Below are 21284 nucleotides of genomic sequence, written 5' to 3'. Positions count from 1 at the left end.
GTCAGGCACGCTGTCCACGGCGTCCAGCGGGGTTCCCTTGCTGCTGGGCCACGCCGTTGAGGCCTCAGACGCCTCGGTTGGGAGCAGTTATAGCCTACAGGGCGACGGCAGCGAAGCAGGCTTCAGGCCGGGAACGCCCCAGCTGCCCAGCTCCGCAGAGGGCCGCACCGACCGGCTGCCGGCCGCGCGCGGCAACCCCGGCCCGACGCTGCTCTCCAGAAATGCATGCGAAGGTGGCGCTGCGCCTGACAGCGCCAAGCAGGCTGGCACTGGGGCAGCCTTTGGAGAAGAGGATTTGGGGCCAGTTGGTTGCAGCTCAGAATCTTTTGAAGACTACAGCAAGAAAGCCTCGGCGGCGGCAGAGGGTCATAATGATGACAACAGGGGAGGAGTCGCCAGTGGGAATGTCTGGGGATTTGCAGCCATGGCTCCTGATGCAGAGCAGAGGGACGAATTGGGAAGGATGGAAGTTGGGGTTATTGAGGGGTTGAGCAGCAGCAAAGGGGTAGCTGGCAGCACGGCTGTGGGAGACCACTTTGGGGATGCGAGGGATGAGATGAGAGATGGAGCTGCAGCAATTCATCACACTCAGAAGACAGGGGAGAAAAGGGCAGGGGTCCTTGTTTTGAATGTCACGGCAAGCAGCTGCATGCATGAGACAATGGCACCAATATCGCCGGCAGGCATCGTGCATGTTGCCAGTCCAGTCAAAAGAACCTCGCTATAGTATTGATCATGATGTTAGCTAGTAACGTTTCACAAGCACATTTCTTAGGGATTTTCAAAGCTTGATGAAGCTCTGGCCCAAATAGCGCAGAAATCTAGAAAATCAATTGCAGAACGGCAAACGTTGTTTGCGGTGCGCTTATATAAGCTTTGCTCATGTACATACAGTAATTGAATATACTAGTCGTCTGTTTTTACGTACAACTTATTGTAGCCTGGTAGGCTTTGATTTTAACAAACAATAGATGCACGTCTGTAATAACACTATCAATCTGAAATGTTCTTGCTCCAACACAACGATCTCATGGCTGGTCTCAGCTCATAGAACTCCTGCTCTGCAGCTTTCACAGCAATGTATGGATCCAGAAGCTGGGCAAGTAAATAATGTGATTGCAGTACAGTCACTGTGTTCTCACCCTGAGTAATCACGCTAGAGCTAGGCGAGTCATGTGACTCAATCTACAGGCACATCTGCTCTGCTGGCAGCGCCCGTCCAACCCCTAATCTGTGCTGGCATCCATCAAGGCATTGAAGCCGTCTAGATTGACCTTCTTCACAAGGGAGACGTTGGGTTCCCTGCCCAATGTCTTGTTCCAGTCAAAGGTGCTCATGCCCCGCGTGAGAGTGCCGTGCAACTCCACTGCACAGTACAGCTCCTCTGCCTCCTCTATGAGCTCTGGTCTGATAGCCACAGCCACAGCCAGTGGGTCACAGGCAATCCAGCCGGTCAGACCTCTCTGCACAGCAAACTCAACAGTCAAGGAATTCATGCCCTACTGACTGTTTGAAGGACAGAAAGACCGGGTCAGCAAGGAAGAATACTGTCTTGAATGATTAAAGAGACAGTGGAAATATTATCACAGAATGCAAGCAAGACAAATGCTCTTGCATCACAACCAGCCTTTCACTGGATTTGTGCATAAGATGAGATAATATCAATGAATACAAAAGCTTGCCGTGTACACTAGCGACTGTATGCAGAAAAGGGTGTTGCTCATACAAATGGCAGGGAGTGCTCGCCTTGTGCTCGTATGCTATGCTGGCCGCTGAGATTGCGGCGATGAAGCGCGATCTGGCAGTGTTCTTTTGGATCCAGGGGTTGAAGGTCTCCCAGGGGATGGCGTGGGCAATCGTGCCTTCCCAGGAGATCAGCACCTGACACAAAGCATGCAGGAAGTGCGTATCAGTCCAATGCCCTCCAAATGTCAGCTGAATGCTCAGGCAGGTATGTCAGAGACATGATCCCTCACCTCTACATGTGCAATTGCAGGGGCAAAATTCCTTTGCTAGACTATTGAGAGCACACTCAGGGTACTTGATCCATGCATCCTGCTAATATGATGGGGGTGTTGCATTGCATTTGACAATGCCTGCAATCACTGTTGTGCAGCAAGGTGGAAGCGCACGGTGCGAGGAAATTTCTTCAGTACTAAATGCGCAGCCTCAGGATCGCAGTGGAAGTTGAACTCTGATGCGGGGGTCACATTGCCGGCTCGCTCCGCCCCGCCCATGACATACAGAGCCTTGATCCTCTCAGGAAAGGAGAGGTCCAGCTTGCAAGCTAGCGCTAGGTTTGTCAAAGGCCCGATCGCTGCTATCACCAGCTCCCCAGAATGCTCTCTGGCCGCCTGCAAGTCACAACATCGGCTGCATAAGCCCTGCCCTGCAGAGCCCCCAGTGTGCAGGGCAGGCAGAACCGCCCCAAACACTACACTTTTCGCTCAAATATTGGTAATTGATTGAGGGCATCAAAGCCCATATTTACCTCTATGAGTTTAAGAGCAGCTATGCCTTGCAGCGGCTCATGGCTGATGCTGGCCAAGGCAGGGTGAGTCTCTGGCACATCGCCCATTCCATCCTGTCCATGAAACTGCGCATGCCATTGAACACTGTCATGTGAAGTCCATATGTGGCTGCATACGCGCTTGAGTAAGGAAAGCATAGTTGACAAGCAAAAATTTGCGGCAACACATGACAGCGGGGTGAGAGATCGGTGTACATACAAATGCAGCGTCAATGGGTTGACCCAGGAGAGGCTCATCGCTGCCCAGGTAGAATGGTACATCCAGTCTCTCTGCTACATGCAATACCCTTGCCACATTCCTCACCACCTTCGCAACGCCCTGGGGCAACAATGCACAACAGTGTAAGAACCTTTGTTCAGAATTTGCCACAGCATGCTGGCATTTTTTTTCTACATGCCACTCGTGCACCGTAGAATATATGACTTACCACATTCCCATGAACAGTAGAGATGCCAATCAAATCCACCTCCGGCGCCGCTAGGGCCAGTAAGAGCCCTGCATGCAGTCCCCTCTTAGAAATTTTCCCTCAGAGATTGCTGCATTTGCCATGAATTGGAAATGGAGCCTAGGCAAGGGCAGGTCCTGTGCTGCATCTGGGGCTTTAAATGCATTGATGTGTCAGTCATGTCTCACTTCTGCACCTTTAACTGGCTGGTGGGATGCTATAAAGAGCTTGAAAACCAATTCTGTCAATTAGCCGCGCTAGGTGGCAAGATGAAAGATGGGCTTCTGATGTACCGTGAGATGAATAGCAGGGACAGCAAAGGTCCTCGTTCACACAGAATTTAGAATGCTTGCAGATTTTGAAACAAGCCATATTCATCTTCTCCAAGGAACAGAAGTTGATGAATTGACTTGCCTTGGGCGTCATCCACCCCAGCATCACAGTCGATCCACAATTTGGTGCGTGGCTGAGCCGACATTCTGACTGCCGAATCACTTGCAGTGACGAAGCTGCGAATCGAGGAGGGCAAAGCCCTGTGTAGAAGTAAACAAAACGTGTCTTACAGGGTCAATCATCAATATAACTTTAGTCCACAATAGAGAATTTCATTTATTTGATATCCGCGTTTAAGCGAAAAAGATGTATTTGGAACAATCGGAGATCAACTGGGTCATCAGATCATACCAAGCTGTTCTATAAAAGGTCCGAACCGTGAGCATGCCACAAGGTGCAACGGTCCCTCTTCGCCATAAAGTTGACTTCTCAGTGATCGAAGAGTTTGGCAATCCTTCTGTCTCCTAAAAATAATTTATGAAGAGATTGTGCTTGTCTTTTTGCGCAGCATCGACATTCCTGGTCAATCTTGGGCGCTGAATAGGTGAGTCACTACCCAGAGGGCGCAAGAAGTCCCTGATCTATATGCATCACTCCTTCACAATGTAGAATAAGATCAAGACTAGTGCAATGTTGAAAATGGTGCCATCATCCCAAGGTGAAGGCAGCAGAACAATCACCTGTTACAGGCACTCGGAATGGTGGGTTAGGGTCAATGCCCTGGTCAGGTTGTAGTGTGTAGCTGCGACTTGGTGCAGGAGAGGTCAATGCCACCTGAAAAAGCGTTTGCATCTCATGTCTAAAGGGCATAACTTGTTGCCATCCTCAACTGGGAGTAGGGTGCAAATAGGATGTCTGAGCTAAAAATATTAGTGCCTTACACAGTTCTGGCACTTGTGCTGTTGAGCACAAGCTGTCGCGGTGTAAAAGAGCCTGGGACCCCTGACGAATGGAAAGGCAGTCTCGGGGAGTTTTTCAGCAGAGTGGACCTGAACGACGATGGCCAGATTGAGCCTCAGGAAGCTGCAGAGTATATCGATGGGGGCGTGGAGGATCAGGACTTGCAGTGCATGCAATCCAATGTGGATGGGGCAGATCATGGCGACACCATATCAGAGGGGGAACTGCAGCGACACCTGCAGAGCTTACTCAAGGTGTGCTTTGTCCTAGCTCTCAAGACAACAAGTGCATACTACTTCTCCTATTTCTTTTCACTTTATACATGTTGAAATTGTGCTCGCATGTCCAGGGGAACAGGGTGGCTGAATGGGTCAGCCACAGTGTGGGCCTGCCGCAGTATGTGAAGGCATTCAGAATGAACTCCATAACGGTGTGTTCAATCTCAAAGATTCCTGCAGTACTGTGTCCATGTGATGCCCTTTGCATTGTGGGCTTGCACACCAGCATTGAGTAAACACTATGCATGCGCAGGTGTTGGATTTCCCCCTTTTTGTAAATGACGGCGGCAGTTCCCTAAAGACAGATCTGGGGGTGCGTTGGCTCTTGATAGGAGCTATTCCAATGGCCAGGGTGCCCTTTATAAATTACTGGAGCAAGCTTCCATGGCAAAGATATGAAGTGTGCGTGAATGCGCAGATCAAGAGCGCGCTGCACAGGCAGCAGCTGACCCGAGCCATGAAGAGAGTGATTCTTGGGCTGGGGACAGCCCCAAGCGCCCCGAGGAACATGCGCGGCAGGCAGGTCTCCTGCAGCAGCGTGCTCTTGACTTGGCAGCCGCCGGAGAGGCTGGGCCACCCGCCATTCCACAAGTACAAACTGCAGCGCTCGGAAGGGGAGGACTCCGGCTGGGTGTCCGTGAACAAGAACCTGGATGATGAAGAGATGTCCTGGGAAGATCGGGGTCTGGAGGTGAGCTCTTCATGTCGGTCTGTACCCTGTCAGATGGTGGTTTTACAAATTAGATACTCTGCGTCGTTTACAGCACATGCATCGGTGACTAGGGGGTGATATACTTATTGCAACAGGAGGGGGTATACCGCTACCGCTTGACAGCTTGGAATGCGTACGGCTGGTCTGATGACGCGCTGTCTCAGGAGTGCACACTTCTGCTGAATGCAGAGGCATGCACTGGTTGCAGCAGCAGTGGTCACTGCAGAACACCAGGGTCTGAGCACCATGCACACTCAACGTGGACTGCACAATATGGCGCTTGGAGGAGCAAAGGTGAGTGATATCCCTTGTGGCAATTCCATTCTAGGAGCCTCAGAGTAGCATGTATGAAGGCGAATTGAAGTGTTTTTGCTGTGACAGGTGGCAGCAAGGAGGAGGGGTTGACCTTGGAGTGCATCCTGGGCACTGTGGCCAGCCTGGTGGCAGGCGCTGCTTTCCTAGTCTATCTGAAGAGGAGGAGGAGGCAGCAGAGACTAGCTGCATCAGGGGAGGCCGTTCAAGGTCAGGCAGCGCCGTGGGGAGCTAAAGTGGGACAGGGTGTGGGTGATGAGGCGAATGGGGGAGGGCAGCTGCCCAATGGGGTGCCCCGGACTTTATCGGGCAGGTCTTATGGGCGGTCAGATTCCAGGCACAGCAGTGGCTCCGACACTGTTGACCGGCGGCGAGTTGCCTTCGCCAGAGACGGCCACACAGACTCTGGCCTCAGGCAAGCTTCAATCCACCACATGCTCCCAGCATGCTGTTCCAGCCCGCCGTGTGCAGGCAATTGGATTTGAGATATGTCAGTTATGTGGGCTTTGACTAAGTTTATGCATGCATGTGGCCCAGTGAGCAAAGCATTGAGGCAGCGTCCGAGTCTTGTGGAGTGCAGCGGTCCCCCATGACAGCTGGGCCGTCCAGGATGCTGTCATCACGCCACGGCAGCCTAGGAGAGGTAATTTCCCGATTTCAACACAGAATATTATCGTAAATAAGCTTGGCCATGCAAAGGGGGCCCCCTGGCTCAAAGGATGTCCCTTTGGGACTGTCACTAGTGCTGTATCAATGGGCAGGATTTGTGGCAACATTTACATGCAGCTTGTCTGCAAATGCACCTCGCCTCCGGCAGGAAGAGCGTGTAATAATAATGACAATGATGTATGCTGTGCATGACACGGCAGACTTATGTGGGTTTGCAGGTGAGCGCTGCCTTTGATGAGCAGCTGCATGCGCTGGAGCCGCTGCGCATAAATAGGCAGCCGCTGGCCTTCTCAAACCCGCAGCCGACGGCGTTCCCTTCCCACACGCTTGACGTAAGTCCCTCTGTTGCATTATCTCCTCTGCAGGCTTGACATCAGGCACTGCAGAGTCCGACGCCCAAACGAAGACCTCTACCGAGCTTAGTGCTTGCTGGCTCACATTGCCCATGCAAGATGAGATGGCTGTGTGAGAATTAGTGATTGCCTGGCACACAGGCCATTGAGCTCTTTGCTTGCTGGCTCACATATTACCGGTGAAGCATGCGGTGGCTGAGTGACGAGTACTAATGGTGTGGCACACAGGATGCAAGGACGGTGGACGGGTGGCTGGGCGGGCCTAGCTTAGGGGGTGGCGCCAGGATGGGACGTTCCCTGTCGGACAGGCAGGACGTAGGCGCAGACATGCATGATGCGGAGGATTTTGGTGTGTTTGCAATCCAGTACATGCTGCACAGTCCTTGTCTCAAAATTGCATGGATAGATGCATGCAGGCTTCAGCTTGTTGGTCATGCACCAATAGCTTTTTTGCTTTGTTGTCATCAGCTTCAACTGATTGCCATGTTAAGGGTGGTGCTATTTCTCTTCTCAAGTGACCACGCAAATGACTGCAGGTGAGGATGTTCCAGAGACACCAGCTGGGGTCAATCCGTGGCGCTGTGGGCACACTGGCTGCCACCGCCAGTTCCGAGGCTACAAGTGAGCAAGAGTCCCCTTTCCTGCTGCATTCAAAGCCTTGACAATCTCCTGTCGTATCTATCTCAGTGATATCATGGTCTTCAAAGTGTAACAGCAAGGTTGACGGAGGTTTGCTCGGTTGCGCAGGCTGAGCAATGTGAAGCACGCGATGCAGCGGCATTTCTGCAGCGTGTGCCAGCGTGTGTTCTGCCACCAGCACACTGCATACTCGCCCCATGGCCCCCTGGGCAGCTGCGGCATGGAGTCACAGTGCATCTGCGAGGACTGCCACTCTCTCCTGCCAGCTTCCACCCAGGTACACAGCCTGCAAGCATTTCCTTTGTCCCGTGCACAGAGCTCACAACACCAATGGGTGGACTTACTACCCTGTGAGGACCTTCCTTGACCATGTGGCAAATTCTTTATTTGTCCATATTGCGTGTGAGACTCCTGCACTGTGCACCAATGTGTATCCTGTGACATTATTGGTGAAGCCTCTTCTGATGCATCTTCAGGAGCGCTTGAAAAAGACAAACAAGCTGGTGAAGAAGCCGGCAAAGGCGGTCACCCACAGCAAAAGCACGGGGGAGCTGGGGGCAGATCCGGATGTGCTCCAGCCATCTGGCCCAAAGCACCAGCTGAGCAGGAACGACCGCAGCCAGCCGAACTTTACAACTCTGCTGAAGAGCTTTGGCTCAGCCAAGAGAGCATCGGTCAAAGCCAACGGCACTCCTTCAGGTCTGTCTACTTTTCAGCTTCATTTGTCACGTACCGCATGCATGCTGCCTGACTCCGTAAGGCGCTGTTGTTTTGCGGGAGTTGATGTGCAGTAGGAAAGCTACCTTTTCCAAGGGCAAGTGCGGGATCCTTAGATCTACAATCTAGAAAATGTGGCAAAAAAGAGTTCATAGGCTCTGACGCAGCCGTTCCATGCATGGCAGGAGCTGCGGAAACCGGCAGTGATGTGGAACCCGAGAGGAGGGACTCCTTTGGCTCCAGGCGGAGGCAGGGGAGGACCGCGCAGCAGCGATGGAACTTTGCGCGCTCAGCCGTCGGTGCGGCGCTCAGGTTCAGGCGCGCCGGCGAGCAGAGGAGAGCCAGCCAAGATGGCTGAGCGGGGGAGAAAATAAAAGTTGTTCTGAAATCACCCGTATGGTGAGCAGGTGCCACATGCGCAGCTTTAAATTGCCAATTTAAAGCATCGTTTGCACGCATGCAAATGCATTACCAAGATTTGGGCACACCAGAGGGCATGATGGGATGTTTCTGTTGATGGGATTTGTCTCCGTTTCTTGCGTCACATTTCATGCCACGAATCGGCATTGCGACTCGTGGCCAATAATACGGCTGTCTGCTGTAAAGTTTGTTCAAGTGCAATATTGCAGGTCTTGTGTGTACCATAGAACAAGTGTTTAGTAGTATGACGAAGGGCAGTAGAATGTGTGTCGTGCACTGAACATGTATATGCGCAGATTGCGAATGGCTGTTGTTTCAATCCTCATTAAGAAGGGGAATACATCCCAATTTACAATCTGAGTGTTGACTCTTTTCCGCACGTGCCCTTCCAAACAAACTGTAAACAACAATATTTATGAAATTCTATGCATGCAAAATGTGACCATTTTATGAATAGATTCCTATTAAGGCCCCGGTTGAAGCCACAATATATAGCCATTTGCATACATCTAAAGTTGATCGTCAAAGTGCATTCAAACTATTACTTGCATGCATTCTCTCCATTGCCCTTACGGGACTTGATATAACTGTGCACAGGAGACTGACAGGTATCAACTGTCCGGCAGCAGCCCAAAAATTGTAAGGCTCGAGCTTCTGGTGCTCAAGTGCAGTACAGGACAGAACAATGACATCTGCACCCAGACATCATGAATAATATTATTCATTCCCAATGGTCGCGTTTTACTTTGTGATCAGGGGCTGCTACATCTTTGCAGTGCAACCGCTGATGACCAGTTCTTGATCACGGTCTCTCGACGGTGATGTGAGCTTGACAGATCACACACTGGAACACAGGACTGTCAGACAGGTGATGGTGGTGATAAGAATGCTCTCTCATCAAGTCTGTAGCGCCACAGGACGAGCTAATTCACTGCCATTGCTGCATATTGTGGTGCCAACATTGGCATCACCGCACAGTGCTCGCATGATGTTCCCCGGAGTATAGAGATTGAACACCACCACCTGCTCCAGCACATGCCTGATTGTGAGAACTCCTCATAGCTTGACTCATCTCACATCTCTTCAACGAGGTAATTGATGGGAAGCATTGCTCAGCATTGCTCGGCATCTAGATAAAGGTGCAATTGTGTGTCAGGGACCCCCTGAAGATTGAAAGATTTGCACCAGAAGCAGATGCATGGTGGACGTACCGGAATCTCATTCTCCTTGCACAGGGTGATGGCTGTCTCGTCCATGACCCTCAGATTCTGGGTCATGACGTCGTTGTACTGCAAGCGCTTGTGCATCTTTGCATTCGGATTCTGCACAACGTCAACAACCATTTCATTAACCAAATAACACTGTAGACATCATCAGTGGAGATGTGAACATCAAAGCATATGATGTTCTTATGCTACCCATGTACAGTGTACATGTGCATGTGTCCAGATCAACATCTTAGTGTGCAGTTCAGAACGCACCAGAGCCGGATCGCAGTCATACACGCCGTCCACTTTTGTGGCCTTCATGAACACATCCACATCCAACTCGGCTGCTCGCAGTGCAGCTGCAGTGTCTGTTGAGAAGAACGGAGCCCCGGTCCCCGCGCCAAAGATGACCACTCTCCCCTTCTCCAGATGCCGGATGGCGCGGCGCCTGATGTATGGCTCTGCTATTTCCTTCATCTCTATGGCCGTCTGCACGCGCGTTGCCACTCCCTGCTTCTCCAGAGCGCTCTGAAGGCCACAGGACACATCGTTGGACATTCAGAATGCACCACTGCTCCTTGTGAGGAATCTTGTCATGCGGCAATCAGCAGTCCTTTCCAAGGAGGCTGCAGCATGGCTGTGGACATGGATGCAAAGGAGAATGCTCTTAGCCTGCCAGCAAGCGAGGTCCAGTCAGGACCCATACCTGCAGCATTAGCGCATTCATGCATGTTGCCAGCATGCCGACATAGTCTGCCGTGGCTCTTTCCAAGCCGTCCCAGGCTGAGGTCCCTCTGAAGTAGTTCCCTCCGCCTACTACAATGGCAACCTCCACCCCCTGCTTGGCTGCTGTGCCCACCTCCCGAGCAACTGCAGTCAGAACCTGCGCAAAGCGTGGCAATTGAATAACAATCCATGACTCATTACCACTTGCGCAGCAGGTGGCAGACAGCTTTGTGTCCTGCGCGCCATCCAAAGCCACCACCTGCTCTTAAATATGCTGCGCTTGGAAAGAGAGTACCCAGTGTGCAGACTGTCTCACCTTTGGGTCGACGCCAAATCCCATACCGCCTTGCAAGGCCTCTCCACTCAATTTCAGCATCACGCGCCTGGTTCAGCTTTCGTCCTCAGTATTGACAATATTGTATGATTGAGAAGCACGCTGCAGCCTAGTACTGCAGGCTAGGTAGCCTCTTTGAAAATTCTACCAGCAGTGCATAGTCTTGATAACAAAGTTTAATCGAATAAAATAAATTTACATTGTATATGTTGAGGGAACACTTGCCTGTATTGTAAACTAGAAGGAGGGAACAGGGAAGTACTAGTAGAGGCTTCATCCGAACAGGAGCATGATATCCGCATTCCTGCACCATCTCTCAACCCATGTACGGTGAGTTTGGTGATATTCCTAGCTTTACAAGGATCCTGCAATCGCTGACGCGTCGCGCGCCAGGCGGCTCCTCCAAGAAACGATCTTGTCAGCACGCTCACATGCTGCTTGCAAGAACTCGACGAAAGCGCAGAGGAGACTGACAGCTGACTCCAGCAGCCTTCCATTGTGCTTCTATGGCTGCCTTGAGAGTTTTGACAATTTGCAATGGCCAATTTGAAAGCCATCAATGTATTACCAATATGTGGCGTGTTCTGACTAATGAGTATCATCGATGTCTGGCGGCGTTCCATGGCCAATGGCAGGCACTCACGCTTGCCCACATCCCAGACACTTGCACCACCTGCAAGTCGTCCCTACTGTCTCAACCCGATCTTCTTACAAATTTTGACAGGATGGCAGCGGTGGATAAGGACTACACAGCCCTTCAGGATGAAAGGAAGAGGGCAGAGGGTGTTGCTGCAGACTTGCAGCACGCAGTGTTCGATCAGGAGCTGTATGGTGGTAGCACTGAGAGATTCGCTGGCTATGATCGGTCCATCGGTCTCGCGGACACGGAGGAGGAGATGGATGAAAGGGAACAGGCTGTCCGGAGGTGCGCAGGACTTTGTCTGCTTTCTGCGATTGCAAGCTTTGTGTTGCTTAAGGACAGAGATTGTGTCTTCCTGCTTGTCATCAGATCACTGACATATTGTTCTGTGTCTTCGCAGCAAAATGCAGTCCTATACTGCCCCGAAGTCTGTTATAGGCGACCTACCTGCAGAAGATGGTGAAGATGTAAGGCTCTCACCCTCTGACCCATGGGCTCTCCAGATTTATTTTTGAATCCATGCGTTGCTATGGTTGCAAGTGATTTCAGCCCGGACTGTGACCCTTTGATCTATTATTGTGCGTTTTGCTGCTTATCTTTACAAGCAAGCATATGAAGCTGAGTTGACTACTGGTTCCTGGGAGTTTTTGTTGCCACAAAGGCCTTTTCTGATTGTGCTCACCATACTGTCTTTGCGGGCGCAGGCATCAGGATTCAAGCGGCCAGGTCGTATCACAGACAGGGAAGACGACTACAGGTGGGGCATTGCGCTGCCTATATCCCATTTTATCTGGTCGTGAGTCCAGTATTGCTTCCCTTACTCATTGTTTTATTTATTGTTGATAAAGCAAATTCGGTTCCTGGGCTCAGGATGTTCTTGGTTACTGAGACCGGATCTTGACCTCAGAACATCTTAAGATTTTTTATGACAATGTGTACAGGCGCCGGCGGCTACAGCGGATGCTGTCACCCTCGCGAAATGATGCGTTTGCGATGGGCGACAAGACGCCGGACAACAGTGTGCGGACGTATGCGGACGTCATGCGTGAACAGCAGCTGGCTCGCGAGCGGGACAACACGATGCAGAACATTGCGGATAAGCTGCGCAAGGAGGAGGAGGAGAGAGAGCTGGATGCGCGGCCCACCAAGGCCTCCGGCGTGCAGCTGCCGCCGCCTCCCGCGCAGCTGCCGCCCGCGGCGACCTCGGCGGCCTCCGGGGAGAAGCGGCGTAACCGCTGGGATCAGAGCAATGGGGTGGACGCGTGAGTGACAATCCTCCTATCAATCACATTACATGCGCTCCTTCTTCCTGCCTGTGCATTACAGTTGGATCTTTTCATGTCTCATGTAGGAGTTGAGCGATGTTCAGCATGTGGTATTTTATTGCGTGCGCAGGAAGAAGGCGCGGATGTCGGAGTGGGATGCTCCGGAGGCAACACCGGCAGTGGCGCGGTGGGATGCGACGCCGGCGCGGCCGGATGAGTTTGGGGCCACGCCGGGCAGGCAGGGCAGCAGATGGGACGCCACACCTACTCCAGGCCGCACCGGCTCAGAGGCCACTCCCAGACGGAACCGCTGGGACGATGCCACTCCCACCCCGGGACGGGTGATCATTCTGCTCAGCCGGATTGCAGCCCTGGACTTTCTGGAACGGGCTGCTTTCCTGTCCTGCAGGGACAGTGTGATATTCAGCCCATAGATGAATGTCGCTGTTGCATTTTTGTTGAAGTGGGAAGTGCTGCTGTGCAGGTGGATGGTGGAGCTACTCCAGGGTGGGCAGCAGGGGAGACACCGGCAATTGGCGCGACACCGGCCGGCAAGCGGGGGCGGTCTCGCTGGGACGAGACGCCCTTGAATGTGGGGATGGCGGGCGGAGCCACGCCGATGATTGGCCAGACCCCCATGATGGGCATGACACCTGCCATGACCCCTATGGGCGGCATGGACATGCCCACACCCTCCCCCAGCAGCCTGGGTCCTTCTGTTCCCCTCACCGCTGAGCAGTACCAGGTGCGCAGTCTGTGCTGTATCTTTCTTATTCAGCTCAAACTGCTTGAGAAGAGGTGCTCTTGTCTTGGTTCTTGACTGTGGTCACGCAAAGATCCCTTGCGCTCTCAGTTGTTCCCGGTCAGTTGTTGAAGTGAGATGGGCAATGAGTTGTGAGCATGTGCGCGCAGACGATGCGGATGGAACGGGAGATTGAGGAGAGGAACAGGTTCTTGTCAGATGAGGAGTTGGACGCCATGCTTCCCACCGAGGGCTACAAGGTCTTGGAACCTCCTGCAGGGTAAGCGCTGTGCCATATCCTTTACAAATCCACATTTAAAACTTGCATGGGAAACTTCTTGACGCTTCTTAACAGATCTGGGCTCCATTCTTTTCCAAGAAGTTGAGTGTGCTTATGAGAAAAATGGTGCGTCGTGCGCAGGTATGCACCCATCAGGACGCCAGCGCGCAAGCTGATGGGGACGCCGACGCCCATTGGGGGCACCCCACTGTACCACGTGCCGGAGGAGGAGCATGGGCAGAAGTTTGACGTGCCCACTCAGCTGGAGGGCCTGCCCGAGCTCAAGCCAGAGGACCACCAGTACTTTGGCAAGCTCTTGAAGGAGGTGCGCCCCAGCTCCTTCCATCCTCCCCAGCTTATCCACCTCTACCAGTGTCATCTTTCACTTCTTCAAGTGAAAAAATCTGTACAAATGTGGTACCAGATGATTATATATAACTTTTGCAGTGGTTGTAGCCCATATTGTCCTGGGCTGGTCTTGATTTGATGATATTGGTGTGCAGGTGGAGGACGAGCAGCTGACAGTGGAGGAGATGAAGGAGCGCAAGATCATGAAGCTGCTGCTCAAGGTGAAGAACGGGACGCCCCCGCAGCGCAAGTCCGCGCTGCGCCAGCTCACCGACAAAGCGCGTGAGTTCGGGGCTGGCCCGCTCTTCAACCAGATTCTGCCCCTGCTCATGTCCCCCACCCTGGAGGACCAGGAGCGCCACTTGCTGGTCAAGGTGAGCCTCCTGCCTTTAGACCCCTCTCTTGGCACATCTCTGTTGCTTGGAAGTGAAAGGAAGCACCCAGATCAGAGTTGCCTTGCCTGACACCTTCCTTGCTTGACAGGCTTACATGCAGCAGGTCATCCTGCCGTGTACCCTGCTCTGTGTGCTGTGCTTCTTGTGTTCTTTGTGAAGACCAATGCCTTCCACTGGGCATTGAAGGCAATGCCTCCTCGTGAAGAACACAGGATGTGCACCCAGCAGGCGGTGGCACCAAATCAAATACTGTACTGATTGGGCCTGGTATCTAAAACAGTGGTTGCGCTGCGTGTGCAGGTGATTGACCGCATCCTGTACAAGCTGGATGAGCTGGTGCGGCCGTTTGTGCACAAGATCCTGGTCGTGATCGAGCCGCTGCTGATCGACGAGGACTACTATGCGCGCGTGGAGGGACGCGAGATTATCGCCAACCTGTCCAAGGCCGCTGGTCTGGCCACCATGATCGCCGCCATGCGGCCTGACATTGACAACATTGACGAGTGAGCCTCCCACCTGTAGCTGTGACCCTTAAAATTGGCACTGTTTCAGGGTTCCTTACCGCTTGTTGCATGCATGCAAGAAGTCTGTCTTGTCTGCTCTGCTTCCTCTGTGAGGAAGATGGGACCGTACAAAGGATAGACATGTCTTCAATCTTCCGTGCCCTCTGATGTATACAAAATCTGGTCGGCTCTGATCCGCTATGTTTTCCTTGGAGAACAGGGTTTGACGTGTGCTGTGCTGCAATGCGCAGGTATGTGAGGAATACAACAGCGCGCGCGTTCAGTGTGGTGGCATCTGCGCTGGGCATCCCTGCGCTGCTGCCTTTCCTGAAGGCCGTCTGCCAAAGCAAGAAGAGCTGGCAGGCGCGGCACACGGGCATCAAGATTGTTCAGCAGATCGCCATCCTCATGGGCTGCGCCGTGCTGCCCCACCTAAAGGTCTGTCAATCGCCAGCAACCCATGCATTTGTTTGCAGGCTATTTCCACACTAGCTGGCTGCCCTTTTGCATCTGGGCATTCCTGAGTTCTGTGTCTCAATCTGTGGGCTTCATAAGCAATTTGTGCAATGACAACCCTCTCTAGATCAACGTTTTGCCCTTATTTTTGCACAACTGTCTAGAAAGGTTTTAGGCCCCCCTAGCCCCCCGCTAGACCATGTTTGTGTTGCCTTCACGGCATATAAAAGCTGAATTGAGAGTGCTGACTGTCACGTGCAGTCGATGGTGGACATCATCAAGCACGGGCTGACGGACGACAACCAGAAGGTGAAGACCATCACTGCGCTCACAGTCAGCGCCCTGGCCGAGGCCGCCTCGCCGTACGGTATCGAGTCCTTTGATGATGTCCTGGAGCCTCTCTGGAAGGGCATCCGCCTCCTGCGCGGCAAGGCAAGCTCTTTCCCTATGCTTCCTTGATGTTCTACCTTCACCCTGTCAGCTTGCAAGACCTAGGGATGCTCGTTTTGGTGCTATCAAATTAGCAGCAGCCGGTCTGAGAGAAGTGGGCATGGGATGCTTGCAGGTGTTGGCGGCGTTCCTGAAGGCCATTGGGTGCATCATTCCCCTCATGGACGCCATGTACGCCTCCTACTACACCAAGGAAGTCATGGTGGTGCTGGTGCGCGAGTTCCAGACGCCTGATGAGGAGATGAAGAAGATTGTCCTCAAGGTGGGCTCCCGCCTTCGTTGTCCCACACTCCTTGCACTACCCAGTGCTGCACACTTCGCACGCTTCCTCCTGAAATCAAACTTGCCACCTCATGTTGGTCACTGCTCTGTATTATGTGGACTTGAAAAATGCATAGGTAGCGCCCAAGTGGGACAACGTGGGATATGGCTGACATGTGCTGTGCTGGGGCATTGTGCAGGTGGTGCAGCAGTGCGTGGCGACGGAGGGAGTAGAGCCGACCTACGTGCGCGCCGAGATCCTGCCGGAGTTCTTCCGCAGCTTCTGGGTGCGGCGCATGGCGCTCGACCGCCGCAACTACCGCGCGCTCGTTGAGACCACCGTCGAGCTCGCCAACAAGGTGCAGCCTGCTACCTACCTCGCAAGCTTCATGTTGAAGTTTCTGCTCCTCACTTCCACTGCGGCCATGAGGAATGGCAGCGTGTTCGTCCTGCATTGATAGCTCTTTCACATTGATATTACGTGTAAGTCAGCTGCCATGCATGTAATGTACTGTCAATGTTGAAAGAGCTACCAATGCTGAGGCGGCCGTGGGAAAAGTGGCGTTCTGCGCCGGTGAAAGAGGTGACTGACATGATGCGATTTGGCAGGTGGGCTGTGCGGACATCCTGGGGCGGATTGTGGAGGATCTGAAGGATGAGAGCGAGCCGTACCGGCGCATGGTGATGGAGACCATCGACAAGGTGGTGCGCGACCTGGGCACCGCTGACGTGGACGCCCGCCTGGAGGAACTCCTCATCGACGGCATCCTCTACGCCTTCCAGGAGCAGGTGTGTATTTATTCTTCACCCTGTGCACCTGTTCCCAAAAGAGGTATTCTTGTCCGATTGTCTCCTCTTGCTCTATTGCATGGTGCTCCTCTGAAGCTTCATGCAGTAAAGGTCGGCTTTGCAATGCTGCTATGAAGCTGAGGTTTCCACCACTTCATCTTATGTCCTTTATTAGAGGTCATGCAAGGCTGAGATGTTCTTGCATGATAGAGGGTGTAACGCACGGAAGGGGAGCTGTGGCTGATCCCCTGCTGTGGTGCATGCGCAGGTGAGCGACGACGCAAACGTGATGCTGAACGGATTCGGCACGGTGGTGAACAGCCTGAAGATGCGCGCCAAGCCGTACCTGCCCCAGATCTGCGGTACCATCAAGTGGCGCCTCAACAACAAGTCCGCCAAGATTCGCCAGCAGGCTGCTGACCTCATCGCCCGCATTGCCGTCGTCATGAAGGTGGGCCCACGGCCTCTCTTCTCTGTTGCAGCCTTGTCACTGTCCACATCTTTTTCTGTGCACATGTTCTTTCTGTGCTGCATGCTTTGCATTTTGCTCGAGACCTTTGCAACTAATAGTGAACAGTGCATCGTTGCATGGGTTCTGTGCTTGATCTGGTGCTATGTCCTGCACTCTTTGACATGAACAAGTACTGTGCAGGCATGTGATGAGGAGAAGCTGCTGGGCCATTTGGGTGTGGTGCTGTACGAGTACCTAGGAGAGGAGTACCCAGAGGTGCTGGGGTCCATCCTGGGAGCGCTCAAGTCCATCGTCAACGTCATCGGCATGACCAAGATGACGCCCCCCATCAAGGACCTCCTGCCGCGCCTCACCCCCATCCTGAAGAACAGGCACGAGAAGGTGAGACTCTCGCTGATACTGCCCTGGTATTAGTTCTGATGTTGCGCAAGCTGTTTGTCTCCTGCCATCCTTTTGCCATGCTCACGTGAGGTGCATTCTTGGCGGCTGGATAATTGCAAAGGATCTTTATAATCGTCGAATGATCATTGTACCAGTGCCCAGGGTGGATAATGCCTTCAATCATTGCATTTGTTGATGCTTTGATCCATCGCGCATTCTGTGGATGACCCTTTGCTGCTGCGCTGCGCAGGTGCAAGAGAACTGCATCGATCTTGTGGGGCGCATCGCGGACCGGGGGGCGGAGTTTGTGCCGGCGCGCGAGTGGATGCGCATCTGCTTTGAGCTGCTGGAGATGCTCAAGGCGCACAAGAAGGGCATCCGCCGCGCGACCGTCAACACCTTTGGCTACATCGCAAAGGCGATCGGCCCCCAGGACGTTCTGGTCACCCTGCTGAACAACCTGAAGGTTCAGGAGCGGCAGAATCGCGTGTGCACCACGGTCGCCATCGCCATTGTGGCCGAGACCTGCTCCCCCTTCACCGTCCTGCCCGCCCTCATGAACGAGTACAAGGTGCGCGCCTTTCCCCCTCAGCCGGTGCCTGCCTCTGGTCATTATCTATGGCATTTTGTCTGGCCAGGAAGTGAGAGTGTGAGTCAGCATGCAGAAGCTCAAGCAGGCATCCACACGCAGACTCCCATCTTTGTCCAGACCAAAGTCTATTCATGTCAATGTCCAAGAAGCTTGGCAGCATGTGCAGTGCCAATCTGAGACAGCGCAGCAGCATATGCGTATTGCGATGTGCACATGTGGGTGCCTCTGCCTATTGATTGCTCGAGTGTTCATGTGCTGGCCAGCAGTTGGCATGTGCATGTAGTCAGATGGGATGGGAAGGCTTGGTGCTGGCAGGCACTGAGATTCGGGTGGTGCGTGTGCAGGTGCCGGAGCTGAATGTGCAGAACGGCGTGCTCAAGGCGCTGAGCTTCCTGTTTGAGTACATTGGCGAGATGGGCAAGGACTACATCTATGCCGTCTCTCCCCTGCTGGAGGACGCCCTCATGGACCGTGACCTGGTGAGCCCTGTCACCCCCTTTACACAGCATGCACTTCATGCTCAGTAGCCTGTCTTGTACCCAATCAGCAGTGCTGGGCACTCTGTTCCGGATTTCGTGTGTGGCTGTCAGTGCTGCAGATCTATTGCGGGTGGCCAGATGTCAGTGCCCTGTGCTCTGGATGTGTGGTGGGTGGCATTTCAGTGACAAGCTGCATTTCTCTTGGACCTAAGGGTCAATATGATACGCAGACTACACATTACAGTAGGCTCAAATACCCTGGCTGACAGCGGGGGATCTGGCTGCAGGTGCACCGGCAGACGGCGGCGTCGGTGGTGCAGCACATGGCGCTGGGAGTGGCGGGGCTGGGCTGCGAGGATGCCCTGACGCACCTGCTCAACTACGTGTGGCCCAACATCTTTGAGATGTCCCCCCACGTTGTCAACGCCGTCATGGGCGCCGTCGACGGCTGCCGCCTCGCCCTGGGCCCGGCCGTCATCCTCAACTACCTCCTCCAGGTGCATTAAATACCCAGTCACCCTGTAAACTTTATAATGTTCCCTGAGAGCAATCGGTCTTTGCCCTGGCCCTGTCTGTATCATAGCCATATGTCTGCATGGCCATGCTAGCCAAGAAGGTCTGCAAATGGAATTCTGTGACTTCTTTCAGAAGTCTATTTTATGCGTTGAGGGCAATTCAATGAAGGCCACCAAGGGGCACTTTCTGTGGGGTGGACGCTGAGACTGGAGTGGGTGCATGCAGGGGCTATTCCACCCGGCAAGGAAGGTGAGGGAGGTGTACTGGCGCCTCTACAACAGCCTGTACATTGGCGCGCAGGACGCGTTGGTGGCGTGCTACCCGCGGCTGGAGAATGATGGCATCAACCCCTACGCCAGACAAGAGCTGGACATATTCATTTAGACTCTGCGGGCGTCTGCATGTGTCTTTCCATACCCGTTTGAAATTCTTGTTGCTGCAGTCACCAGGGTCGTTGCACGTGTGATGACTGGGCAAGCCTGGCCTTGCAATCCTAATAGCGGGTTTTTCTGGGGCTGTGGCGGCGTGTGTACAATATCTCCTCAACTGAGTGTGGTTGCTTGGTCATGGGAAGAGTAGCAGGTCAAACGTAAGGTTTAGGTTGAGCCCTGCCGGCAAGGAAGGTGATTTCAACAAGCAAGTCAACTGGCTCACAAACGTGACATTAGCCGGCGAGGCACACTGCTGTTTTCAAGAGATGTAAGCACAGTTTTCTGGAACAATGTGACGTAGTGTAAGGTTGCTCGAGCCTCCTAGCGTCTCGAAGGACATCGCTGGCGAGCAGTAAATTGCACTGGGTAGAACAGCTGCATCTGAAAATCACTGCTACATCTATATGGCATTACATGGCGTCACCTCTCTTGCCCAAGCAACCTTGCTGTTCCTTTCATCCTACCAGACCTGGGGTTAGTTGCTTAACCCCAAGGACCTGGACAGAGGGGTTAGAGAGTGGATCTCCCGTTGGACATCGAGGTTACTGATCGCTTCGAGCAGTCGTGCGTTCGTCTGGAGTTCTCTTCACAACGGAGTGACAATATTCATGACCTGCAAAGCGACAAATTGGATGTGGTAAGGCCAGGATACTAGATCGCTCGGCTGGACAGCAGTGCGGGGGTGGGTTGCTAAGAACAGCCCTTCTGCATTGCTAGCCAACGATACTTAGCATGAGATGTGAGGGAATCGCGAAAGTTCTTGGGGAAAGATGACTTCAACAAGATATCATAGAAATTTCATCGGGATCATCCGCATGCTGCAGTCATCACCAGCTAAGAACATCAAGATTGCCAGAGCAGTATAGCATCTGATGAGGCGGTACTGGGCAATTTTGCTGTTGCTAGCCTTTGCAACAGTGATCAATTGCCGGGAAAAGTCCCACAAACTTGGAGGGGGTGATGAGGACATCGCAGGGCCAATCGTGAAGAGTCACCGACTTGCAGTTGTACCAACTAGCTCTGCGAATCTCACGCTACTGGTTAATGGAACCATTGGCGAGGAGAAGAAGAAGACCATAGCACAGATCATTGACGAGGCATTGGAGCAGGAGTTTCCTGAGGAAAAGAAGGAGAAGATCGGGAAGAATTACAACGAGACAGCTCTGCAAGACGACGTACGCACCACTTTTACATCATTTTCCAACTCTCAAATGTCAATTTGATGAGATCAACACTAGTTGAAATTGCTGTTGCCGTTGCACTATGCGATAAGCAATTGCAATGTCTTCTAGGGCTCTGAGACAAGCCGAAGCACTCTGTCTCCATCACCAAAGGGGACTGCCATCTGCGCAGGCAACCGTGGAGACAGTGATCAAGGTCAGCGGAAACAGGAAACAAGAACCAGAGCCCGTCCCAGAAGAGACGCCCGCTCCAGTATCAGCCTCCCCAGACGCTGAGCCCAACACCATCAACTCCATCATTCACCATTCCTGGGGCCATCTACATGACAGAAAGGCCATCCCTGAGGTGTGTGCCCTGCGACGGCTTGCATGAGGAATGCCGCCTTGATTGCTGCAGTCCATGAAGCTTGGCTCAGAGATGAGGGACTGAAGCCTTGATGGGGGGTTTGAGCAAGTGTTGCTGCATGCAGGTCATGGCTCCGCCGCCAAAGCCGGCGACACCGGCTGCTGGCGCAGCCACCAAGGC

The 21284-nt window shown here is 53.1% G+C and overlaps 3 protein-coding genes across 4 annotated transcripts; 2 read left to right on the top strand and 1 right to left on the bottom strand.

Annotated features, from left to right (window-relative positions):
• Nucleotide 1: 1 nt before the first annotated feature.
• On the bottom strand, nucleotides 2–10619 carry COCSUDRAFT_35669 (the record flags this gene model as incomplete). Of its 2 annotated transcripts, XM_005649647.1 has the most annotated exons (7): nucleotides 704–1463; nucleotides 1747–1881; nucleotides 2133–2354; nucleotides 2492–2596; nucleotides 2730–2849; nucleotides 2959–3026; nucleotides 3391–3452. In XM_005649647.1, 4 exons carry the CDS (start codon nucleotides 2576–2578, stop codon nucleotides 1227–1229), a joined length of 681 nt encoding a protein of 226 aa, XP_005649704.1. The 2 variants fall into 2 exon arrangements, with proteins under 2 accessions (XP_005649703.1, XP_005649704.1); XM_005649646.1 differs by lacking the exons at nucleotides 704–1463; nucleotides 1747–1881; nucleotides 2133–2354; ... (2 more) ...; nucleotides 2959–3026; nucleotides 3391–3452 and adding exons at nucleotides 2–40; nucleotides 9270–9332; nucleotides 9521–9631; ... (1 more) ...; nucleotides 10224–10400; nucleotides 10560–10619.
• On the top strand, nucleotides 4161–8247 carry COCSUDRAFT_83621 (hypothetical protein; the record flags this gene model as incomplete). Its single annotated transcript, XM_005650101.1, has 12 exons — nucleotides 4161–4463; nucleotides 4559–4639; nucleotides 4741–4800; nucleotides 4906–5178; nucleotides 5295–5493; nucleotides 5581–5801; nucleotides 6399–6512; nucleotides 6762–6882; nucleotides 7070–7154; nucleotides 7281–7449; nucleotides 7649–7871; nucleotides 8075–8247. 12 exons carry the CDS (start codon nucleotides 4161–4163, stop codon nucleotides 8245–8247), a joined length of 2022 nt encoding a protein of 673 aa, XP_005650158.1.
• Nucleotides 10620–11252: 633 nt separating the features above from the next.
• Nucleotides 11253–19898, top strand: COCSUDRAFT_46613 (ARM repeat-containing protein). The gene is made up of 21 exons (XM_005649645.1): nucleotides 11253–11502; nucleotides 11618–11684; nucleotides 11922–11974; nucleotides 12159–12479; nucleotides 12613–12823; nucleotides 12967–13227; nucleotides 13395–13504; nucleotides 13646–13829; nucleotides 14008–14226; nucleotides 14548–14750; nucleotides 15002–15188; nucleotides 15468–15593; nucleotides 15772–15918; nucleotides 16118–16276; nucleotides 16527–16706; nucleotides 16975–17157; nucleotides 17359–17559; nucleotides 17810–18130; nucleotides 18496–18630; nucleotides 18918–19127; nucleotides 19372–19898. Exons 1-21 carry the CDS (start codon nucleotides 11303–11305, stop codon nucleotides 19528–19530), a joined length of 3837 nt encoding a protein of 1278 aa, XP_005649702.1. The 5' UTR covers nucleotides 11253–11302; the 3' UTR covers nucleotides 19531–19898.
• Nucleotides 19899–21284: the final 1386 nt, after the last annotated feature.

The sequence above is a fragment of the Coccomyxa subellipsoidea genome (assembly GCF_000258705.1).
Source record: "Coccomyxa subellipsoidea C-169, whole genome shotgun sequence".
Taxonomy (NCBI): domain Eukaryota; kingdom Viridiplantae; phylum Chlorophyta; class Trebouxiophyceae; family Coccomyxaceae; genus Coccomyxa; species Coccomyxa subellipsoidea.
This window is presented reverse-complemented; position numbering and strand designations above follow the sequence as displayed.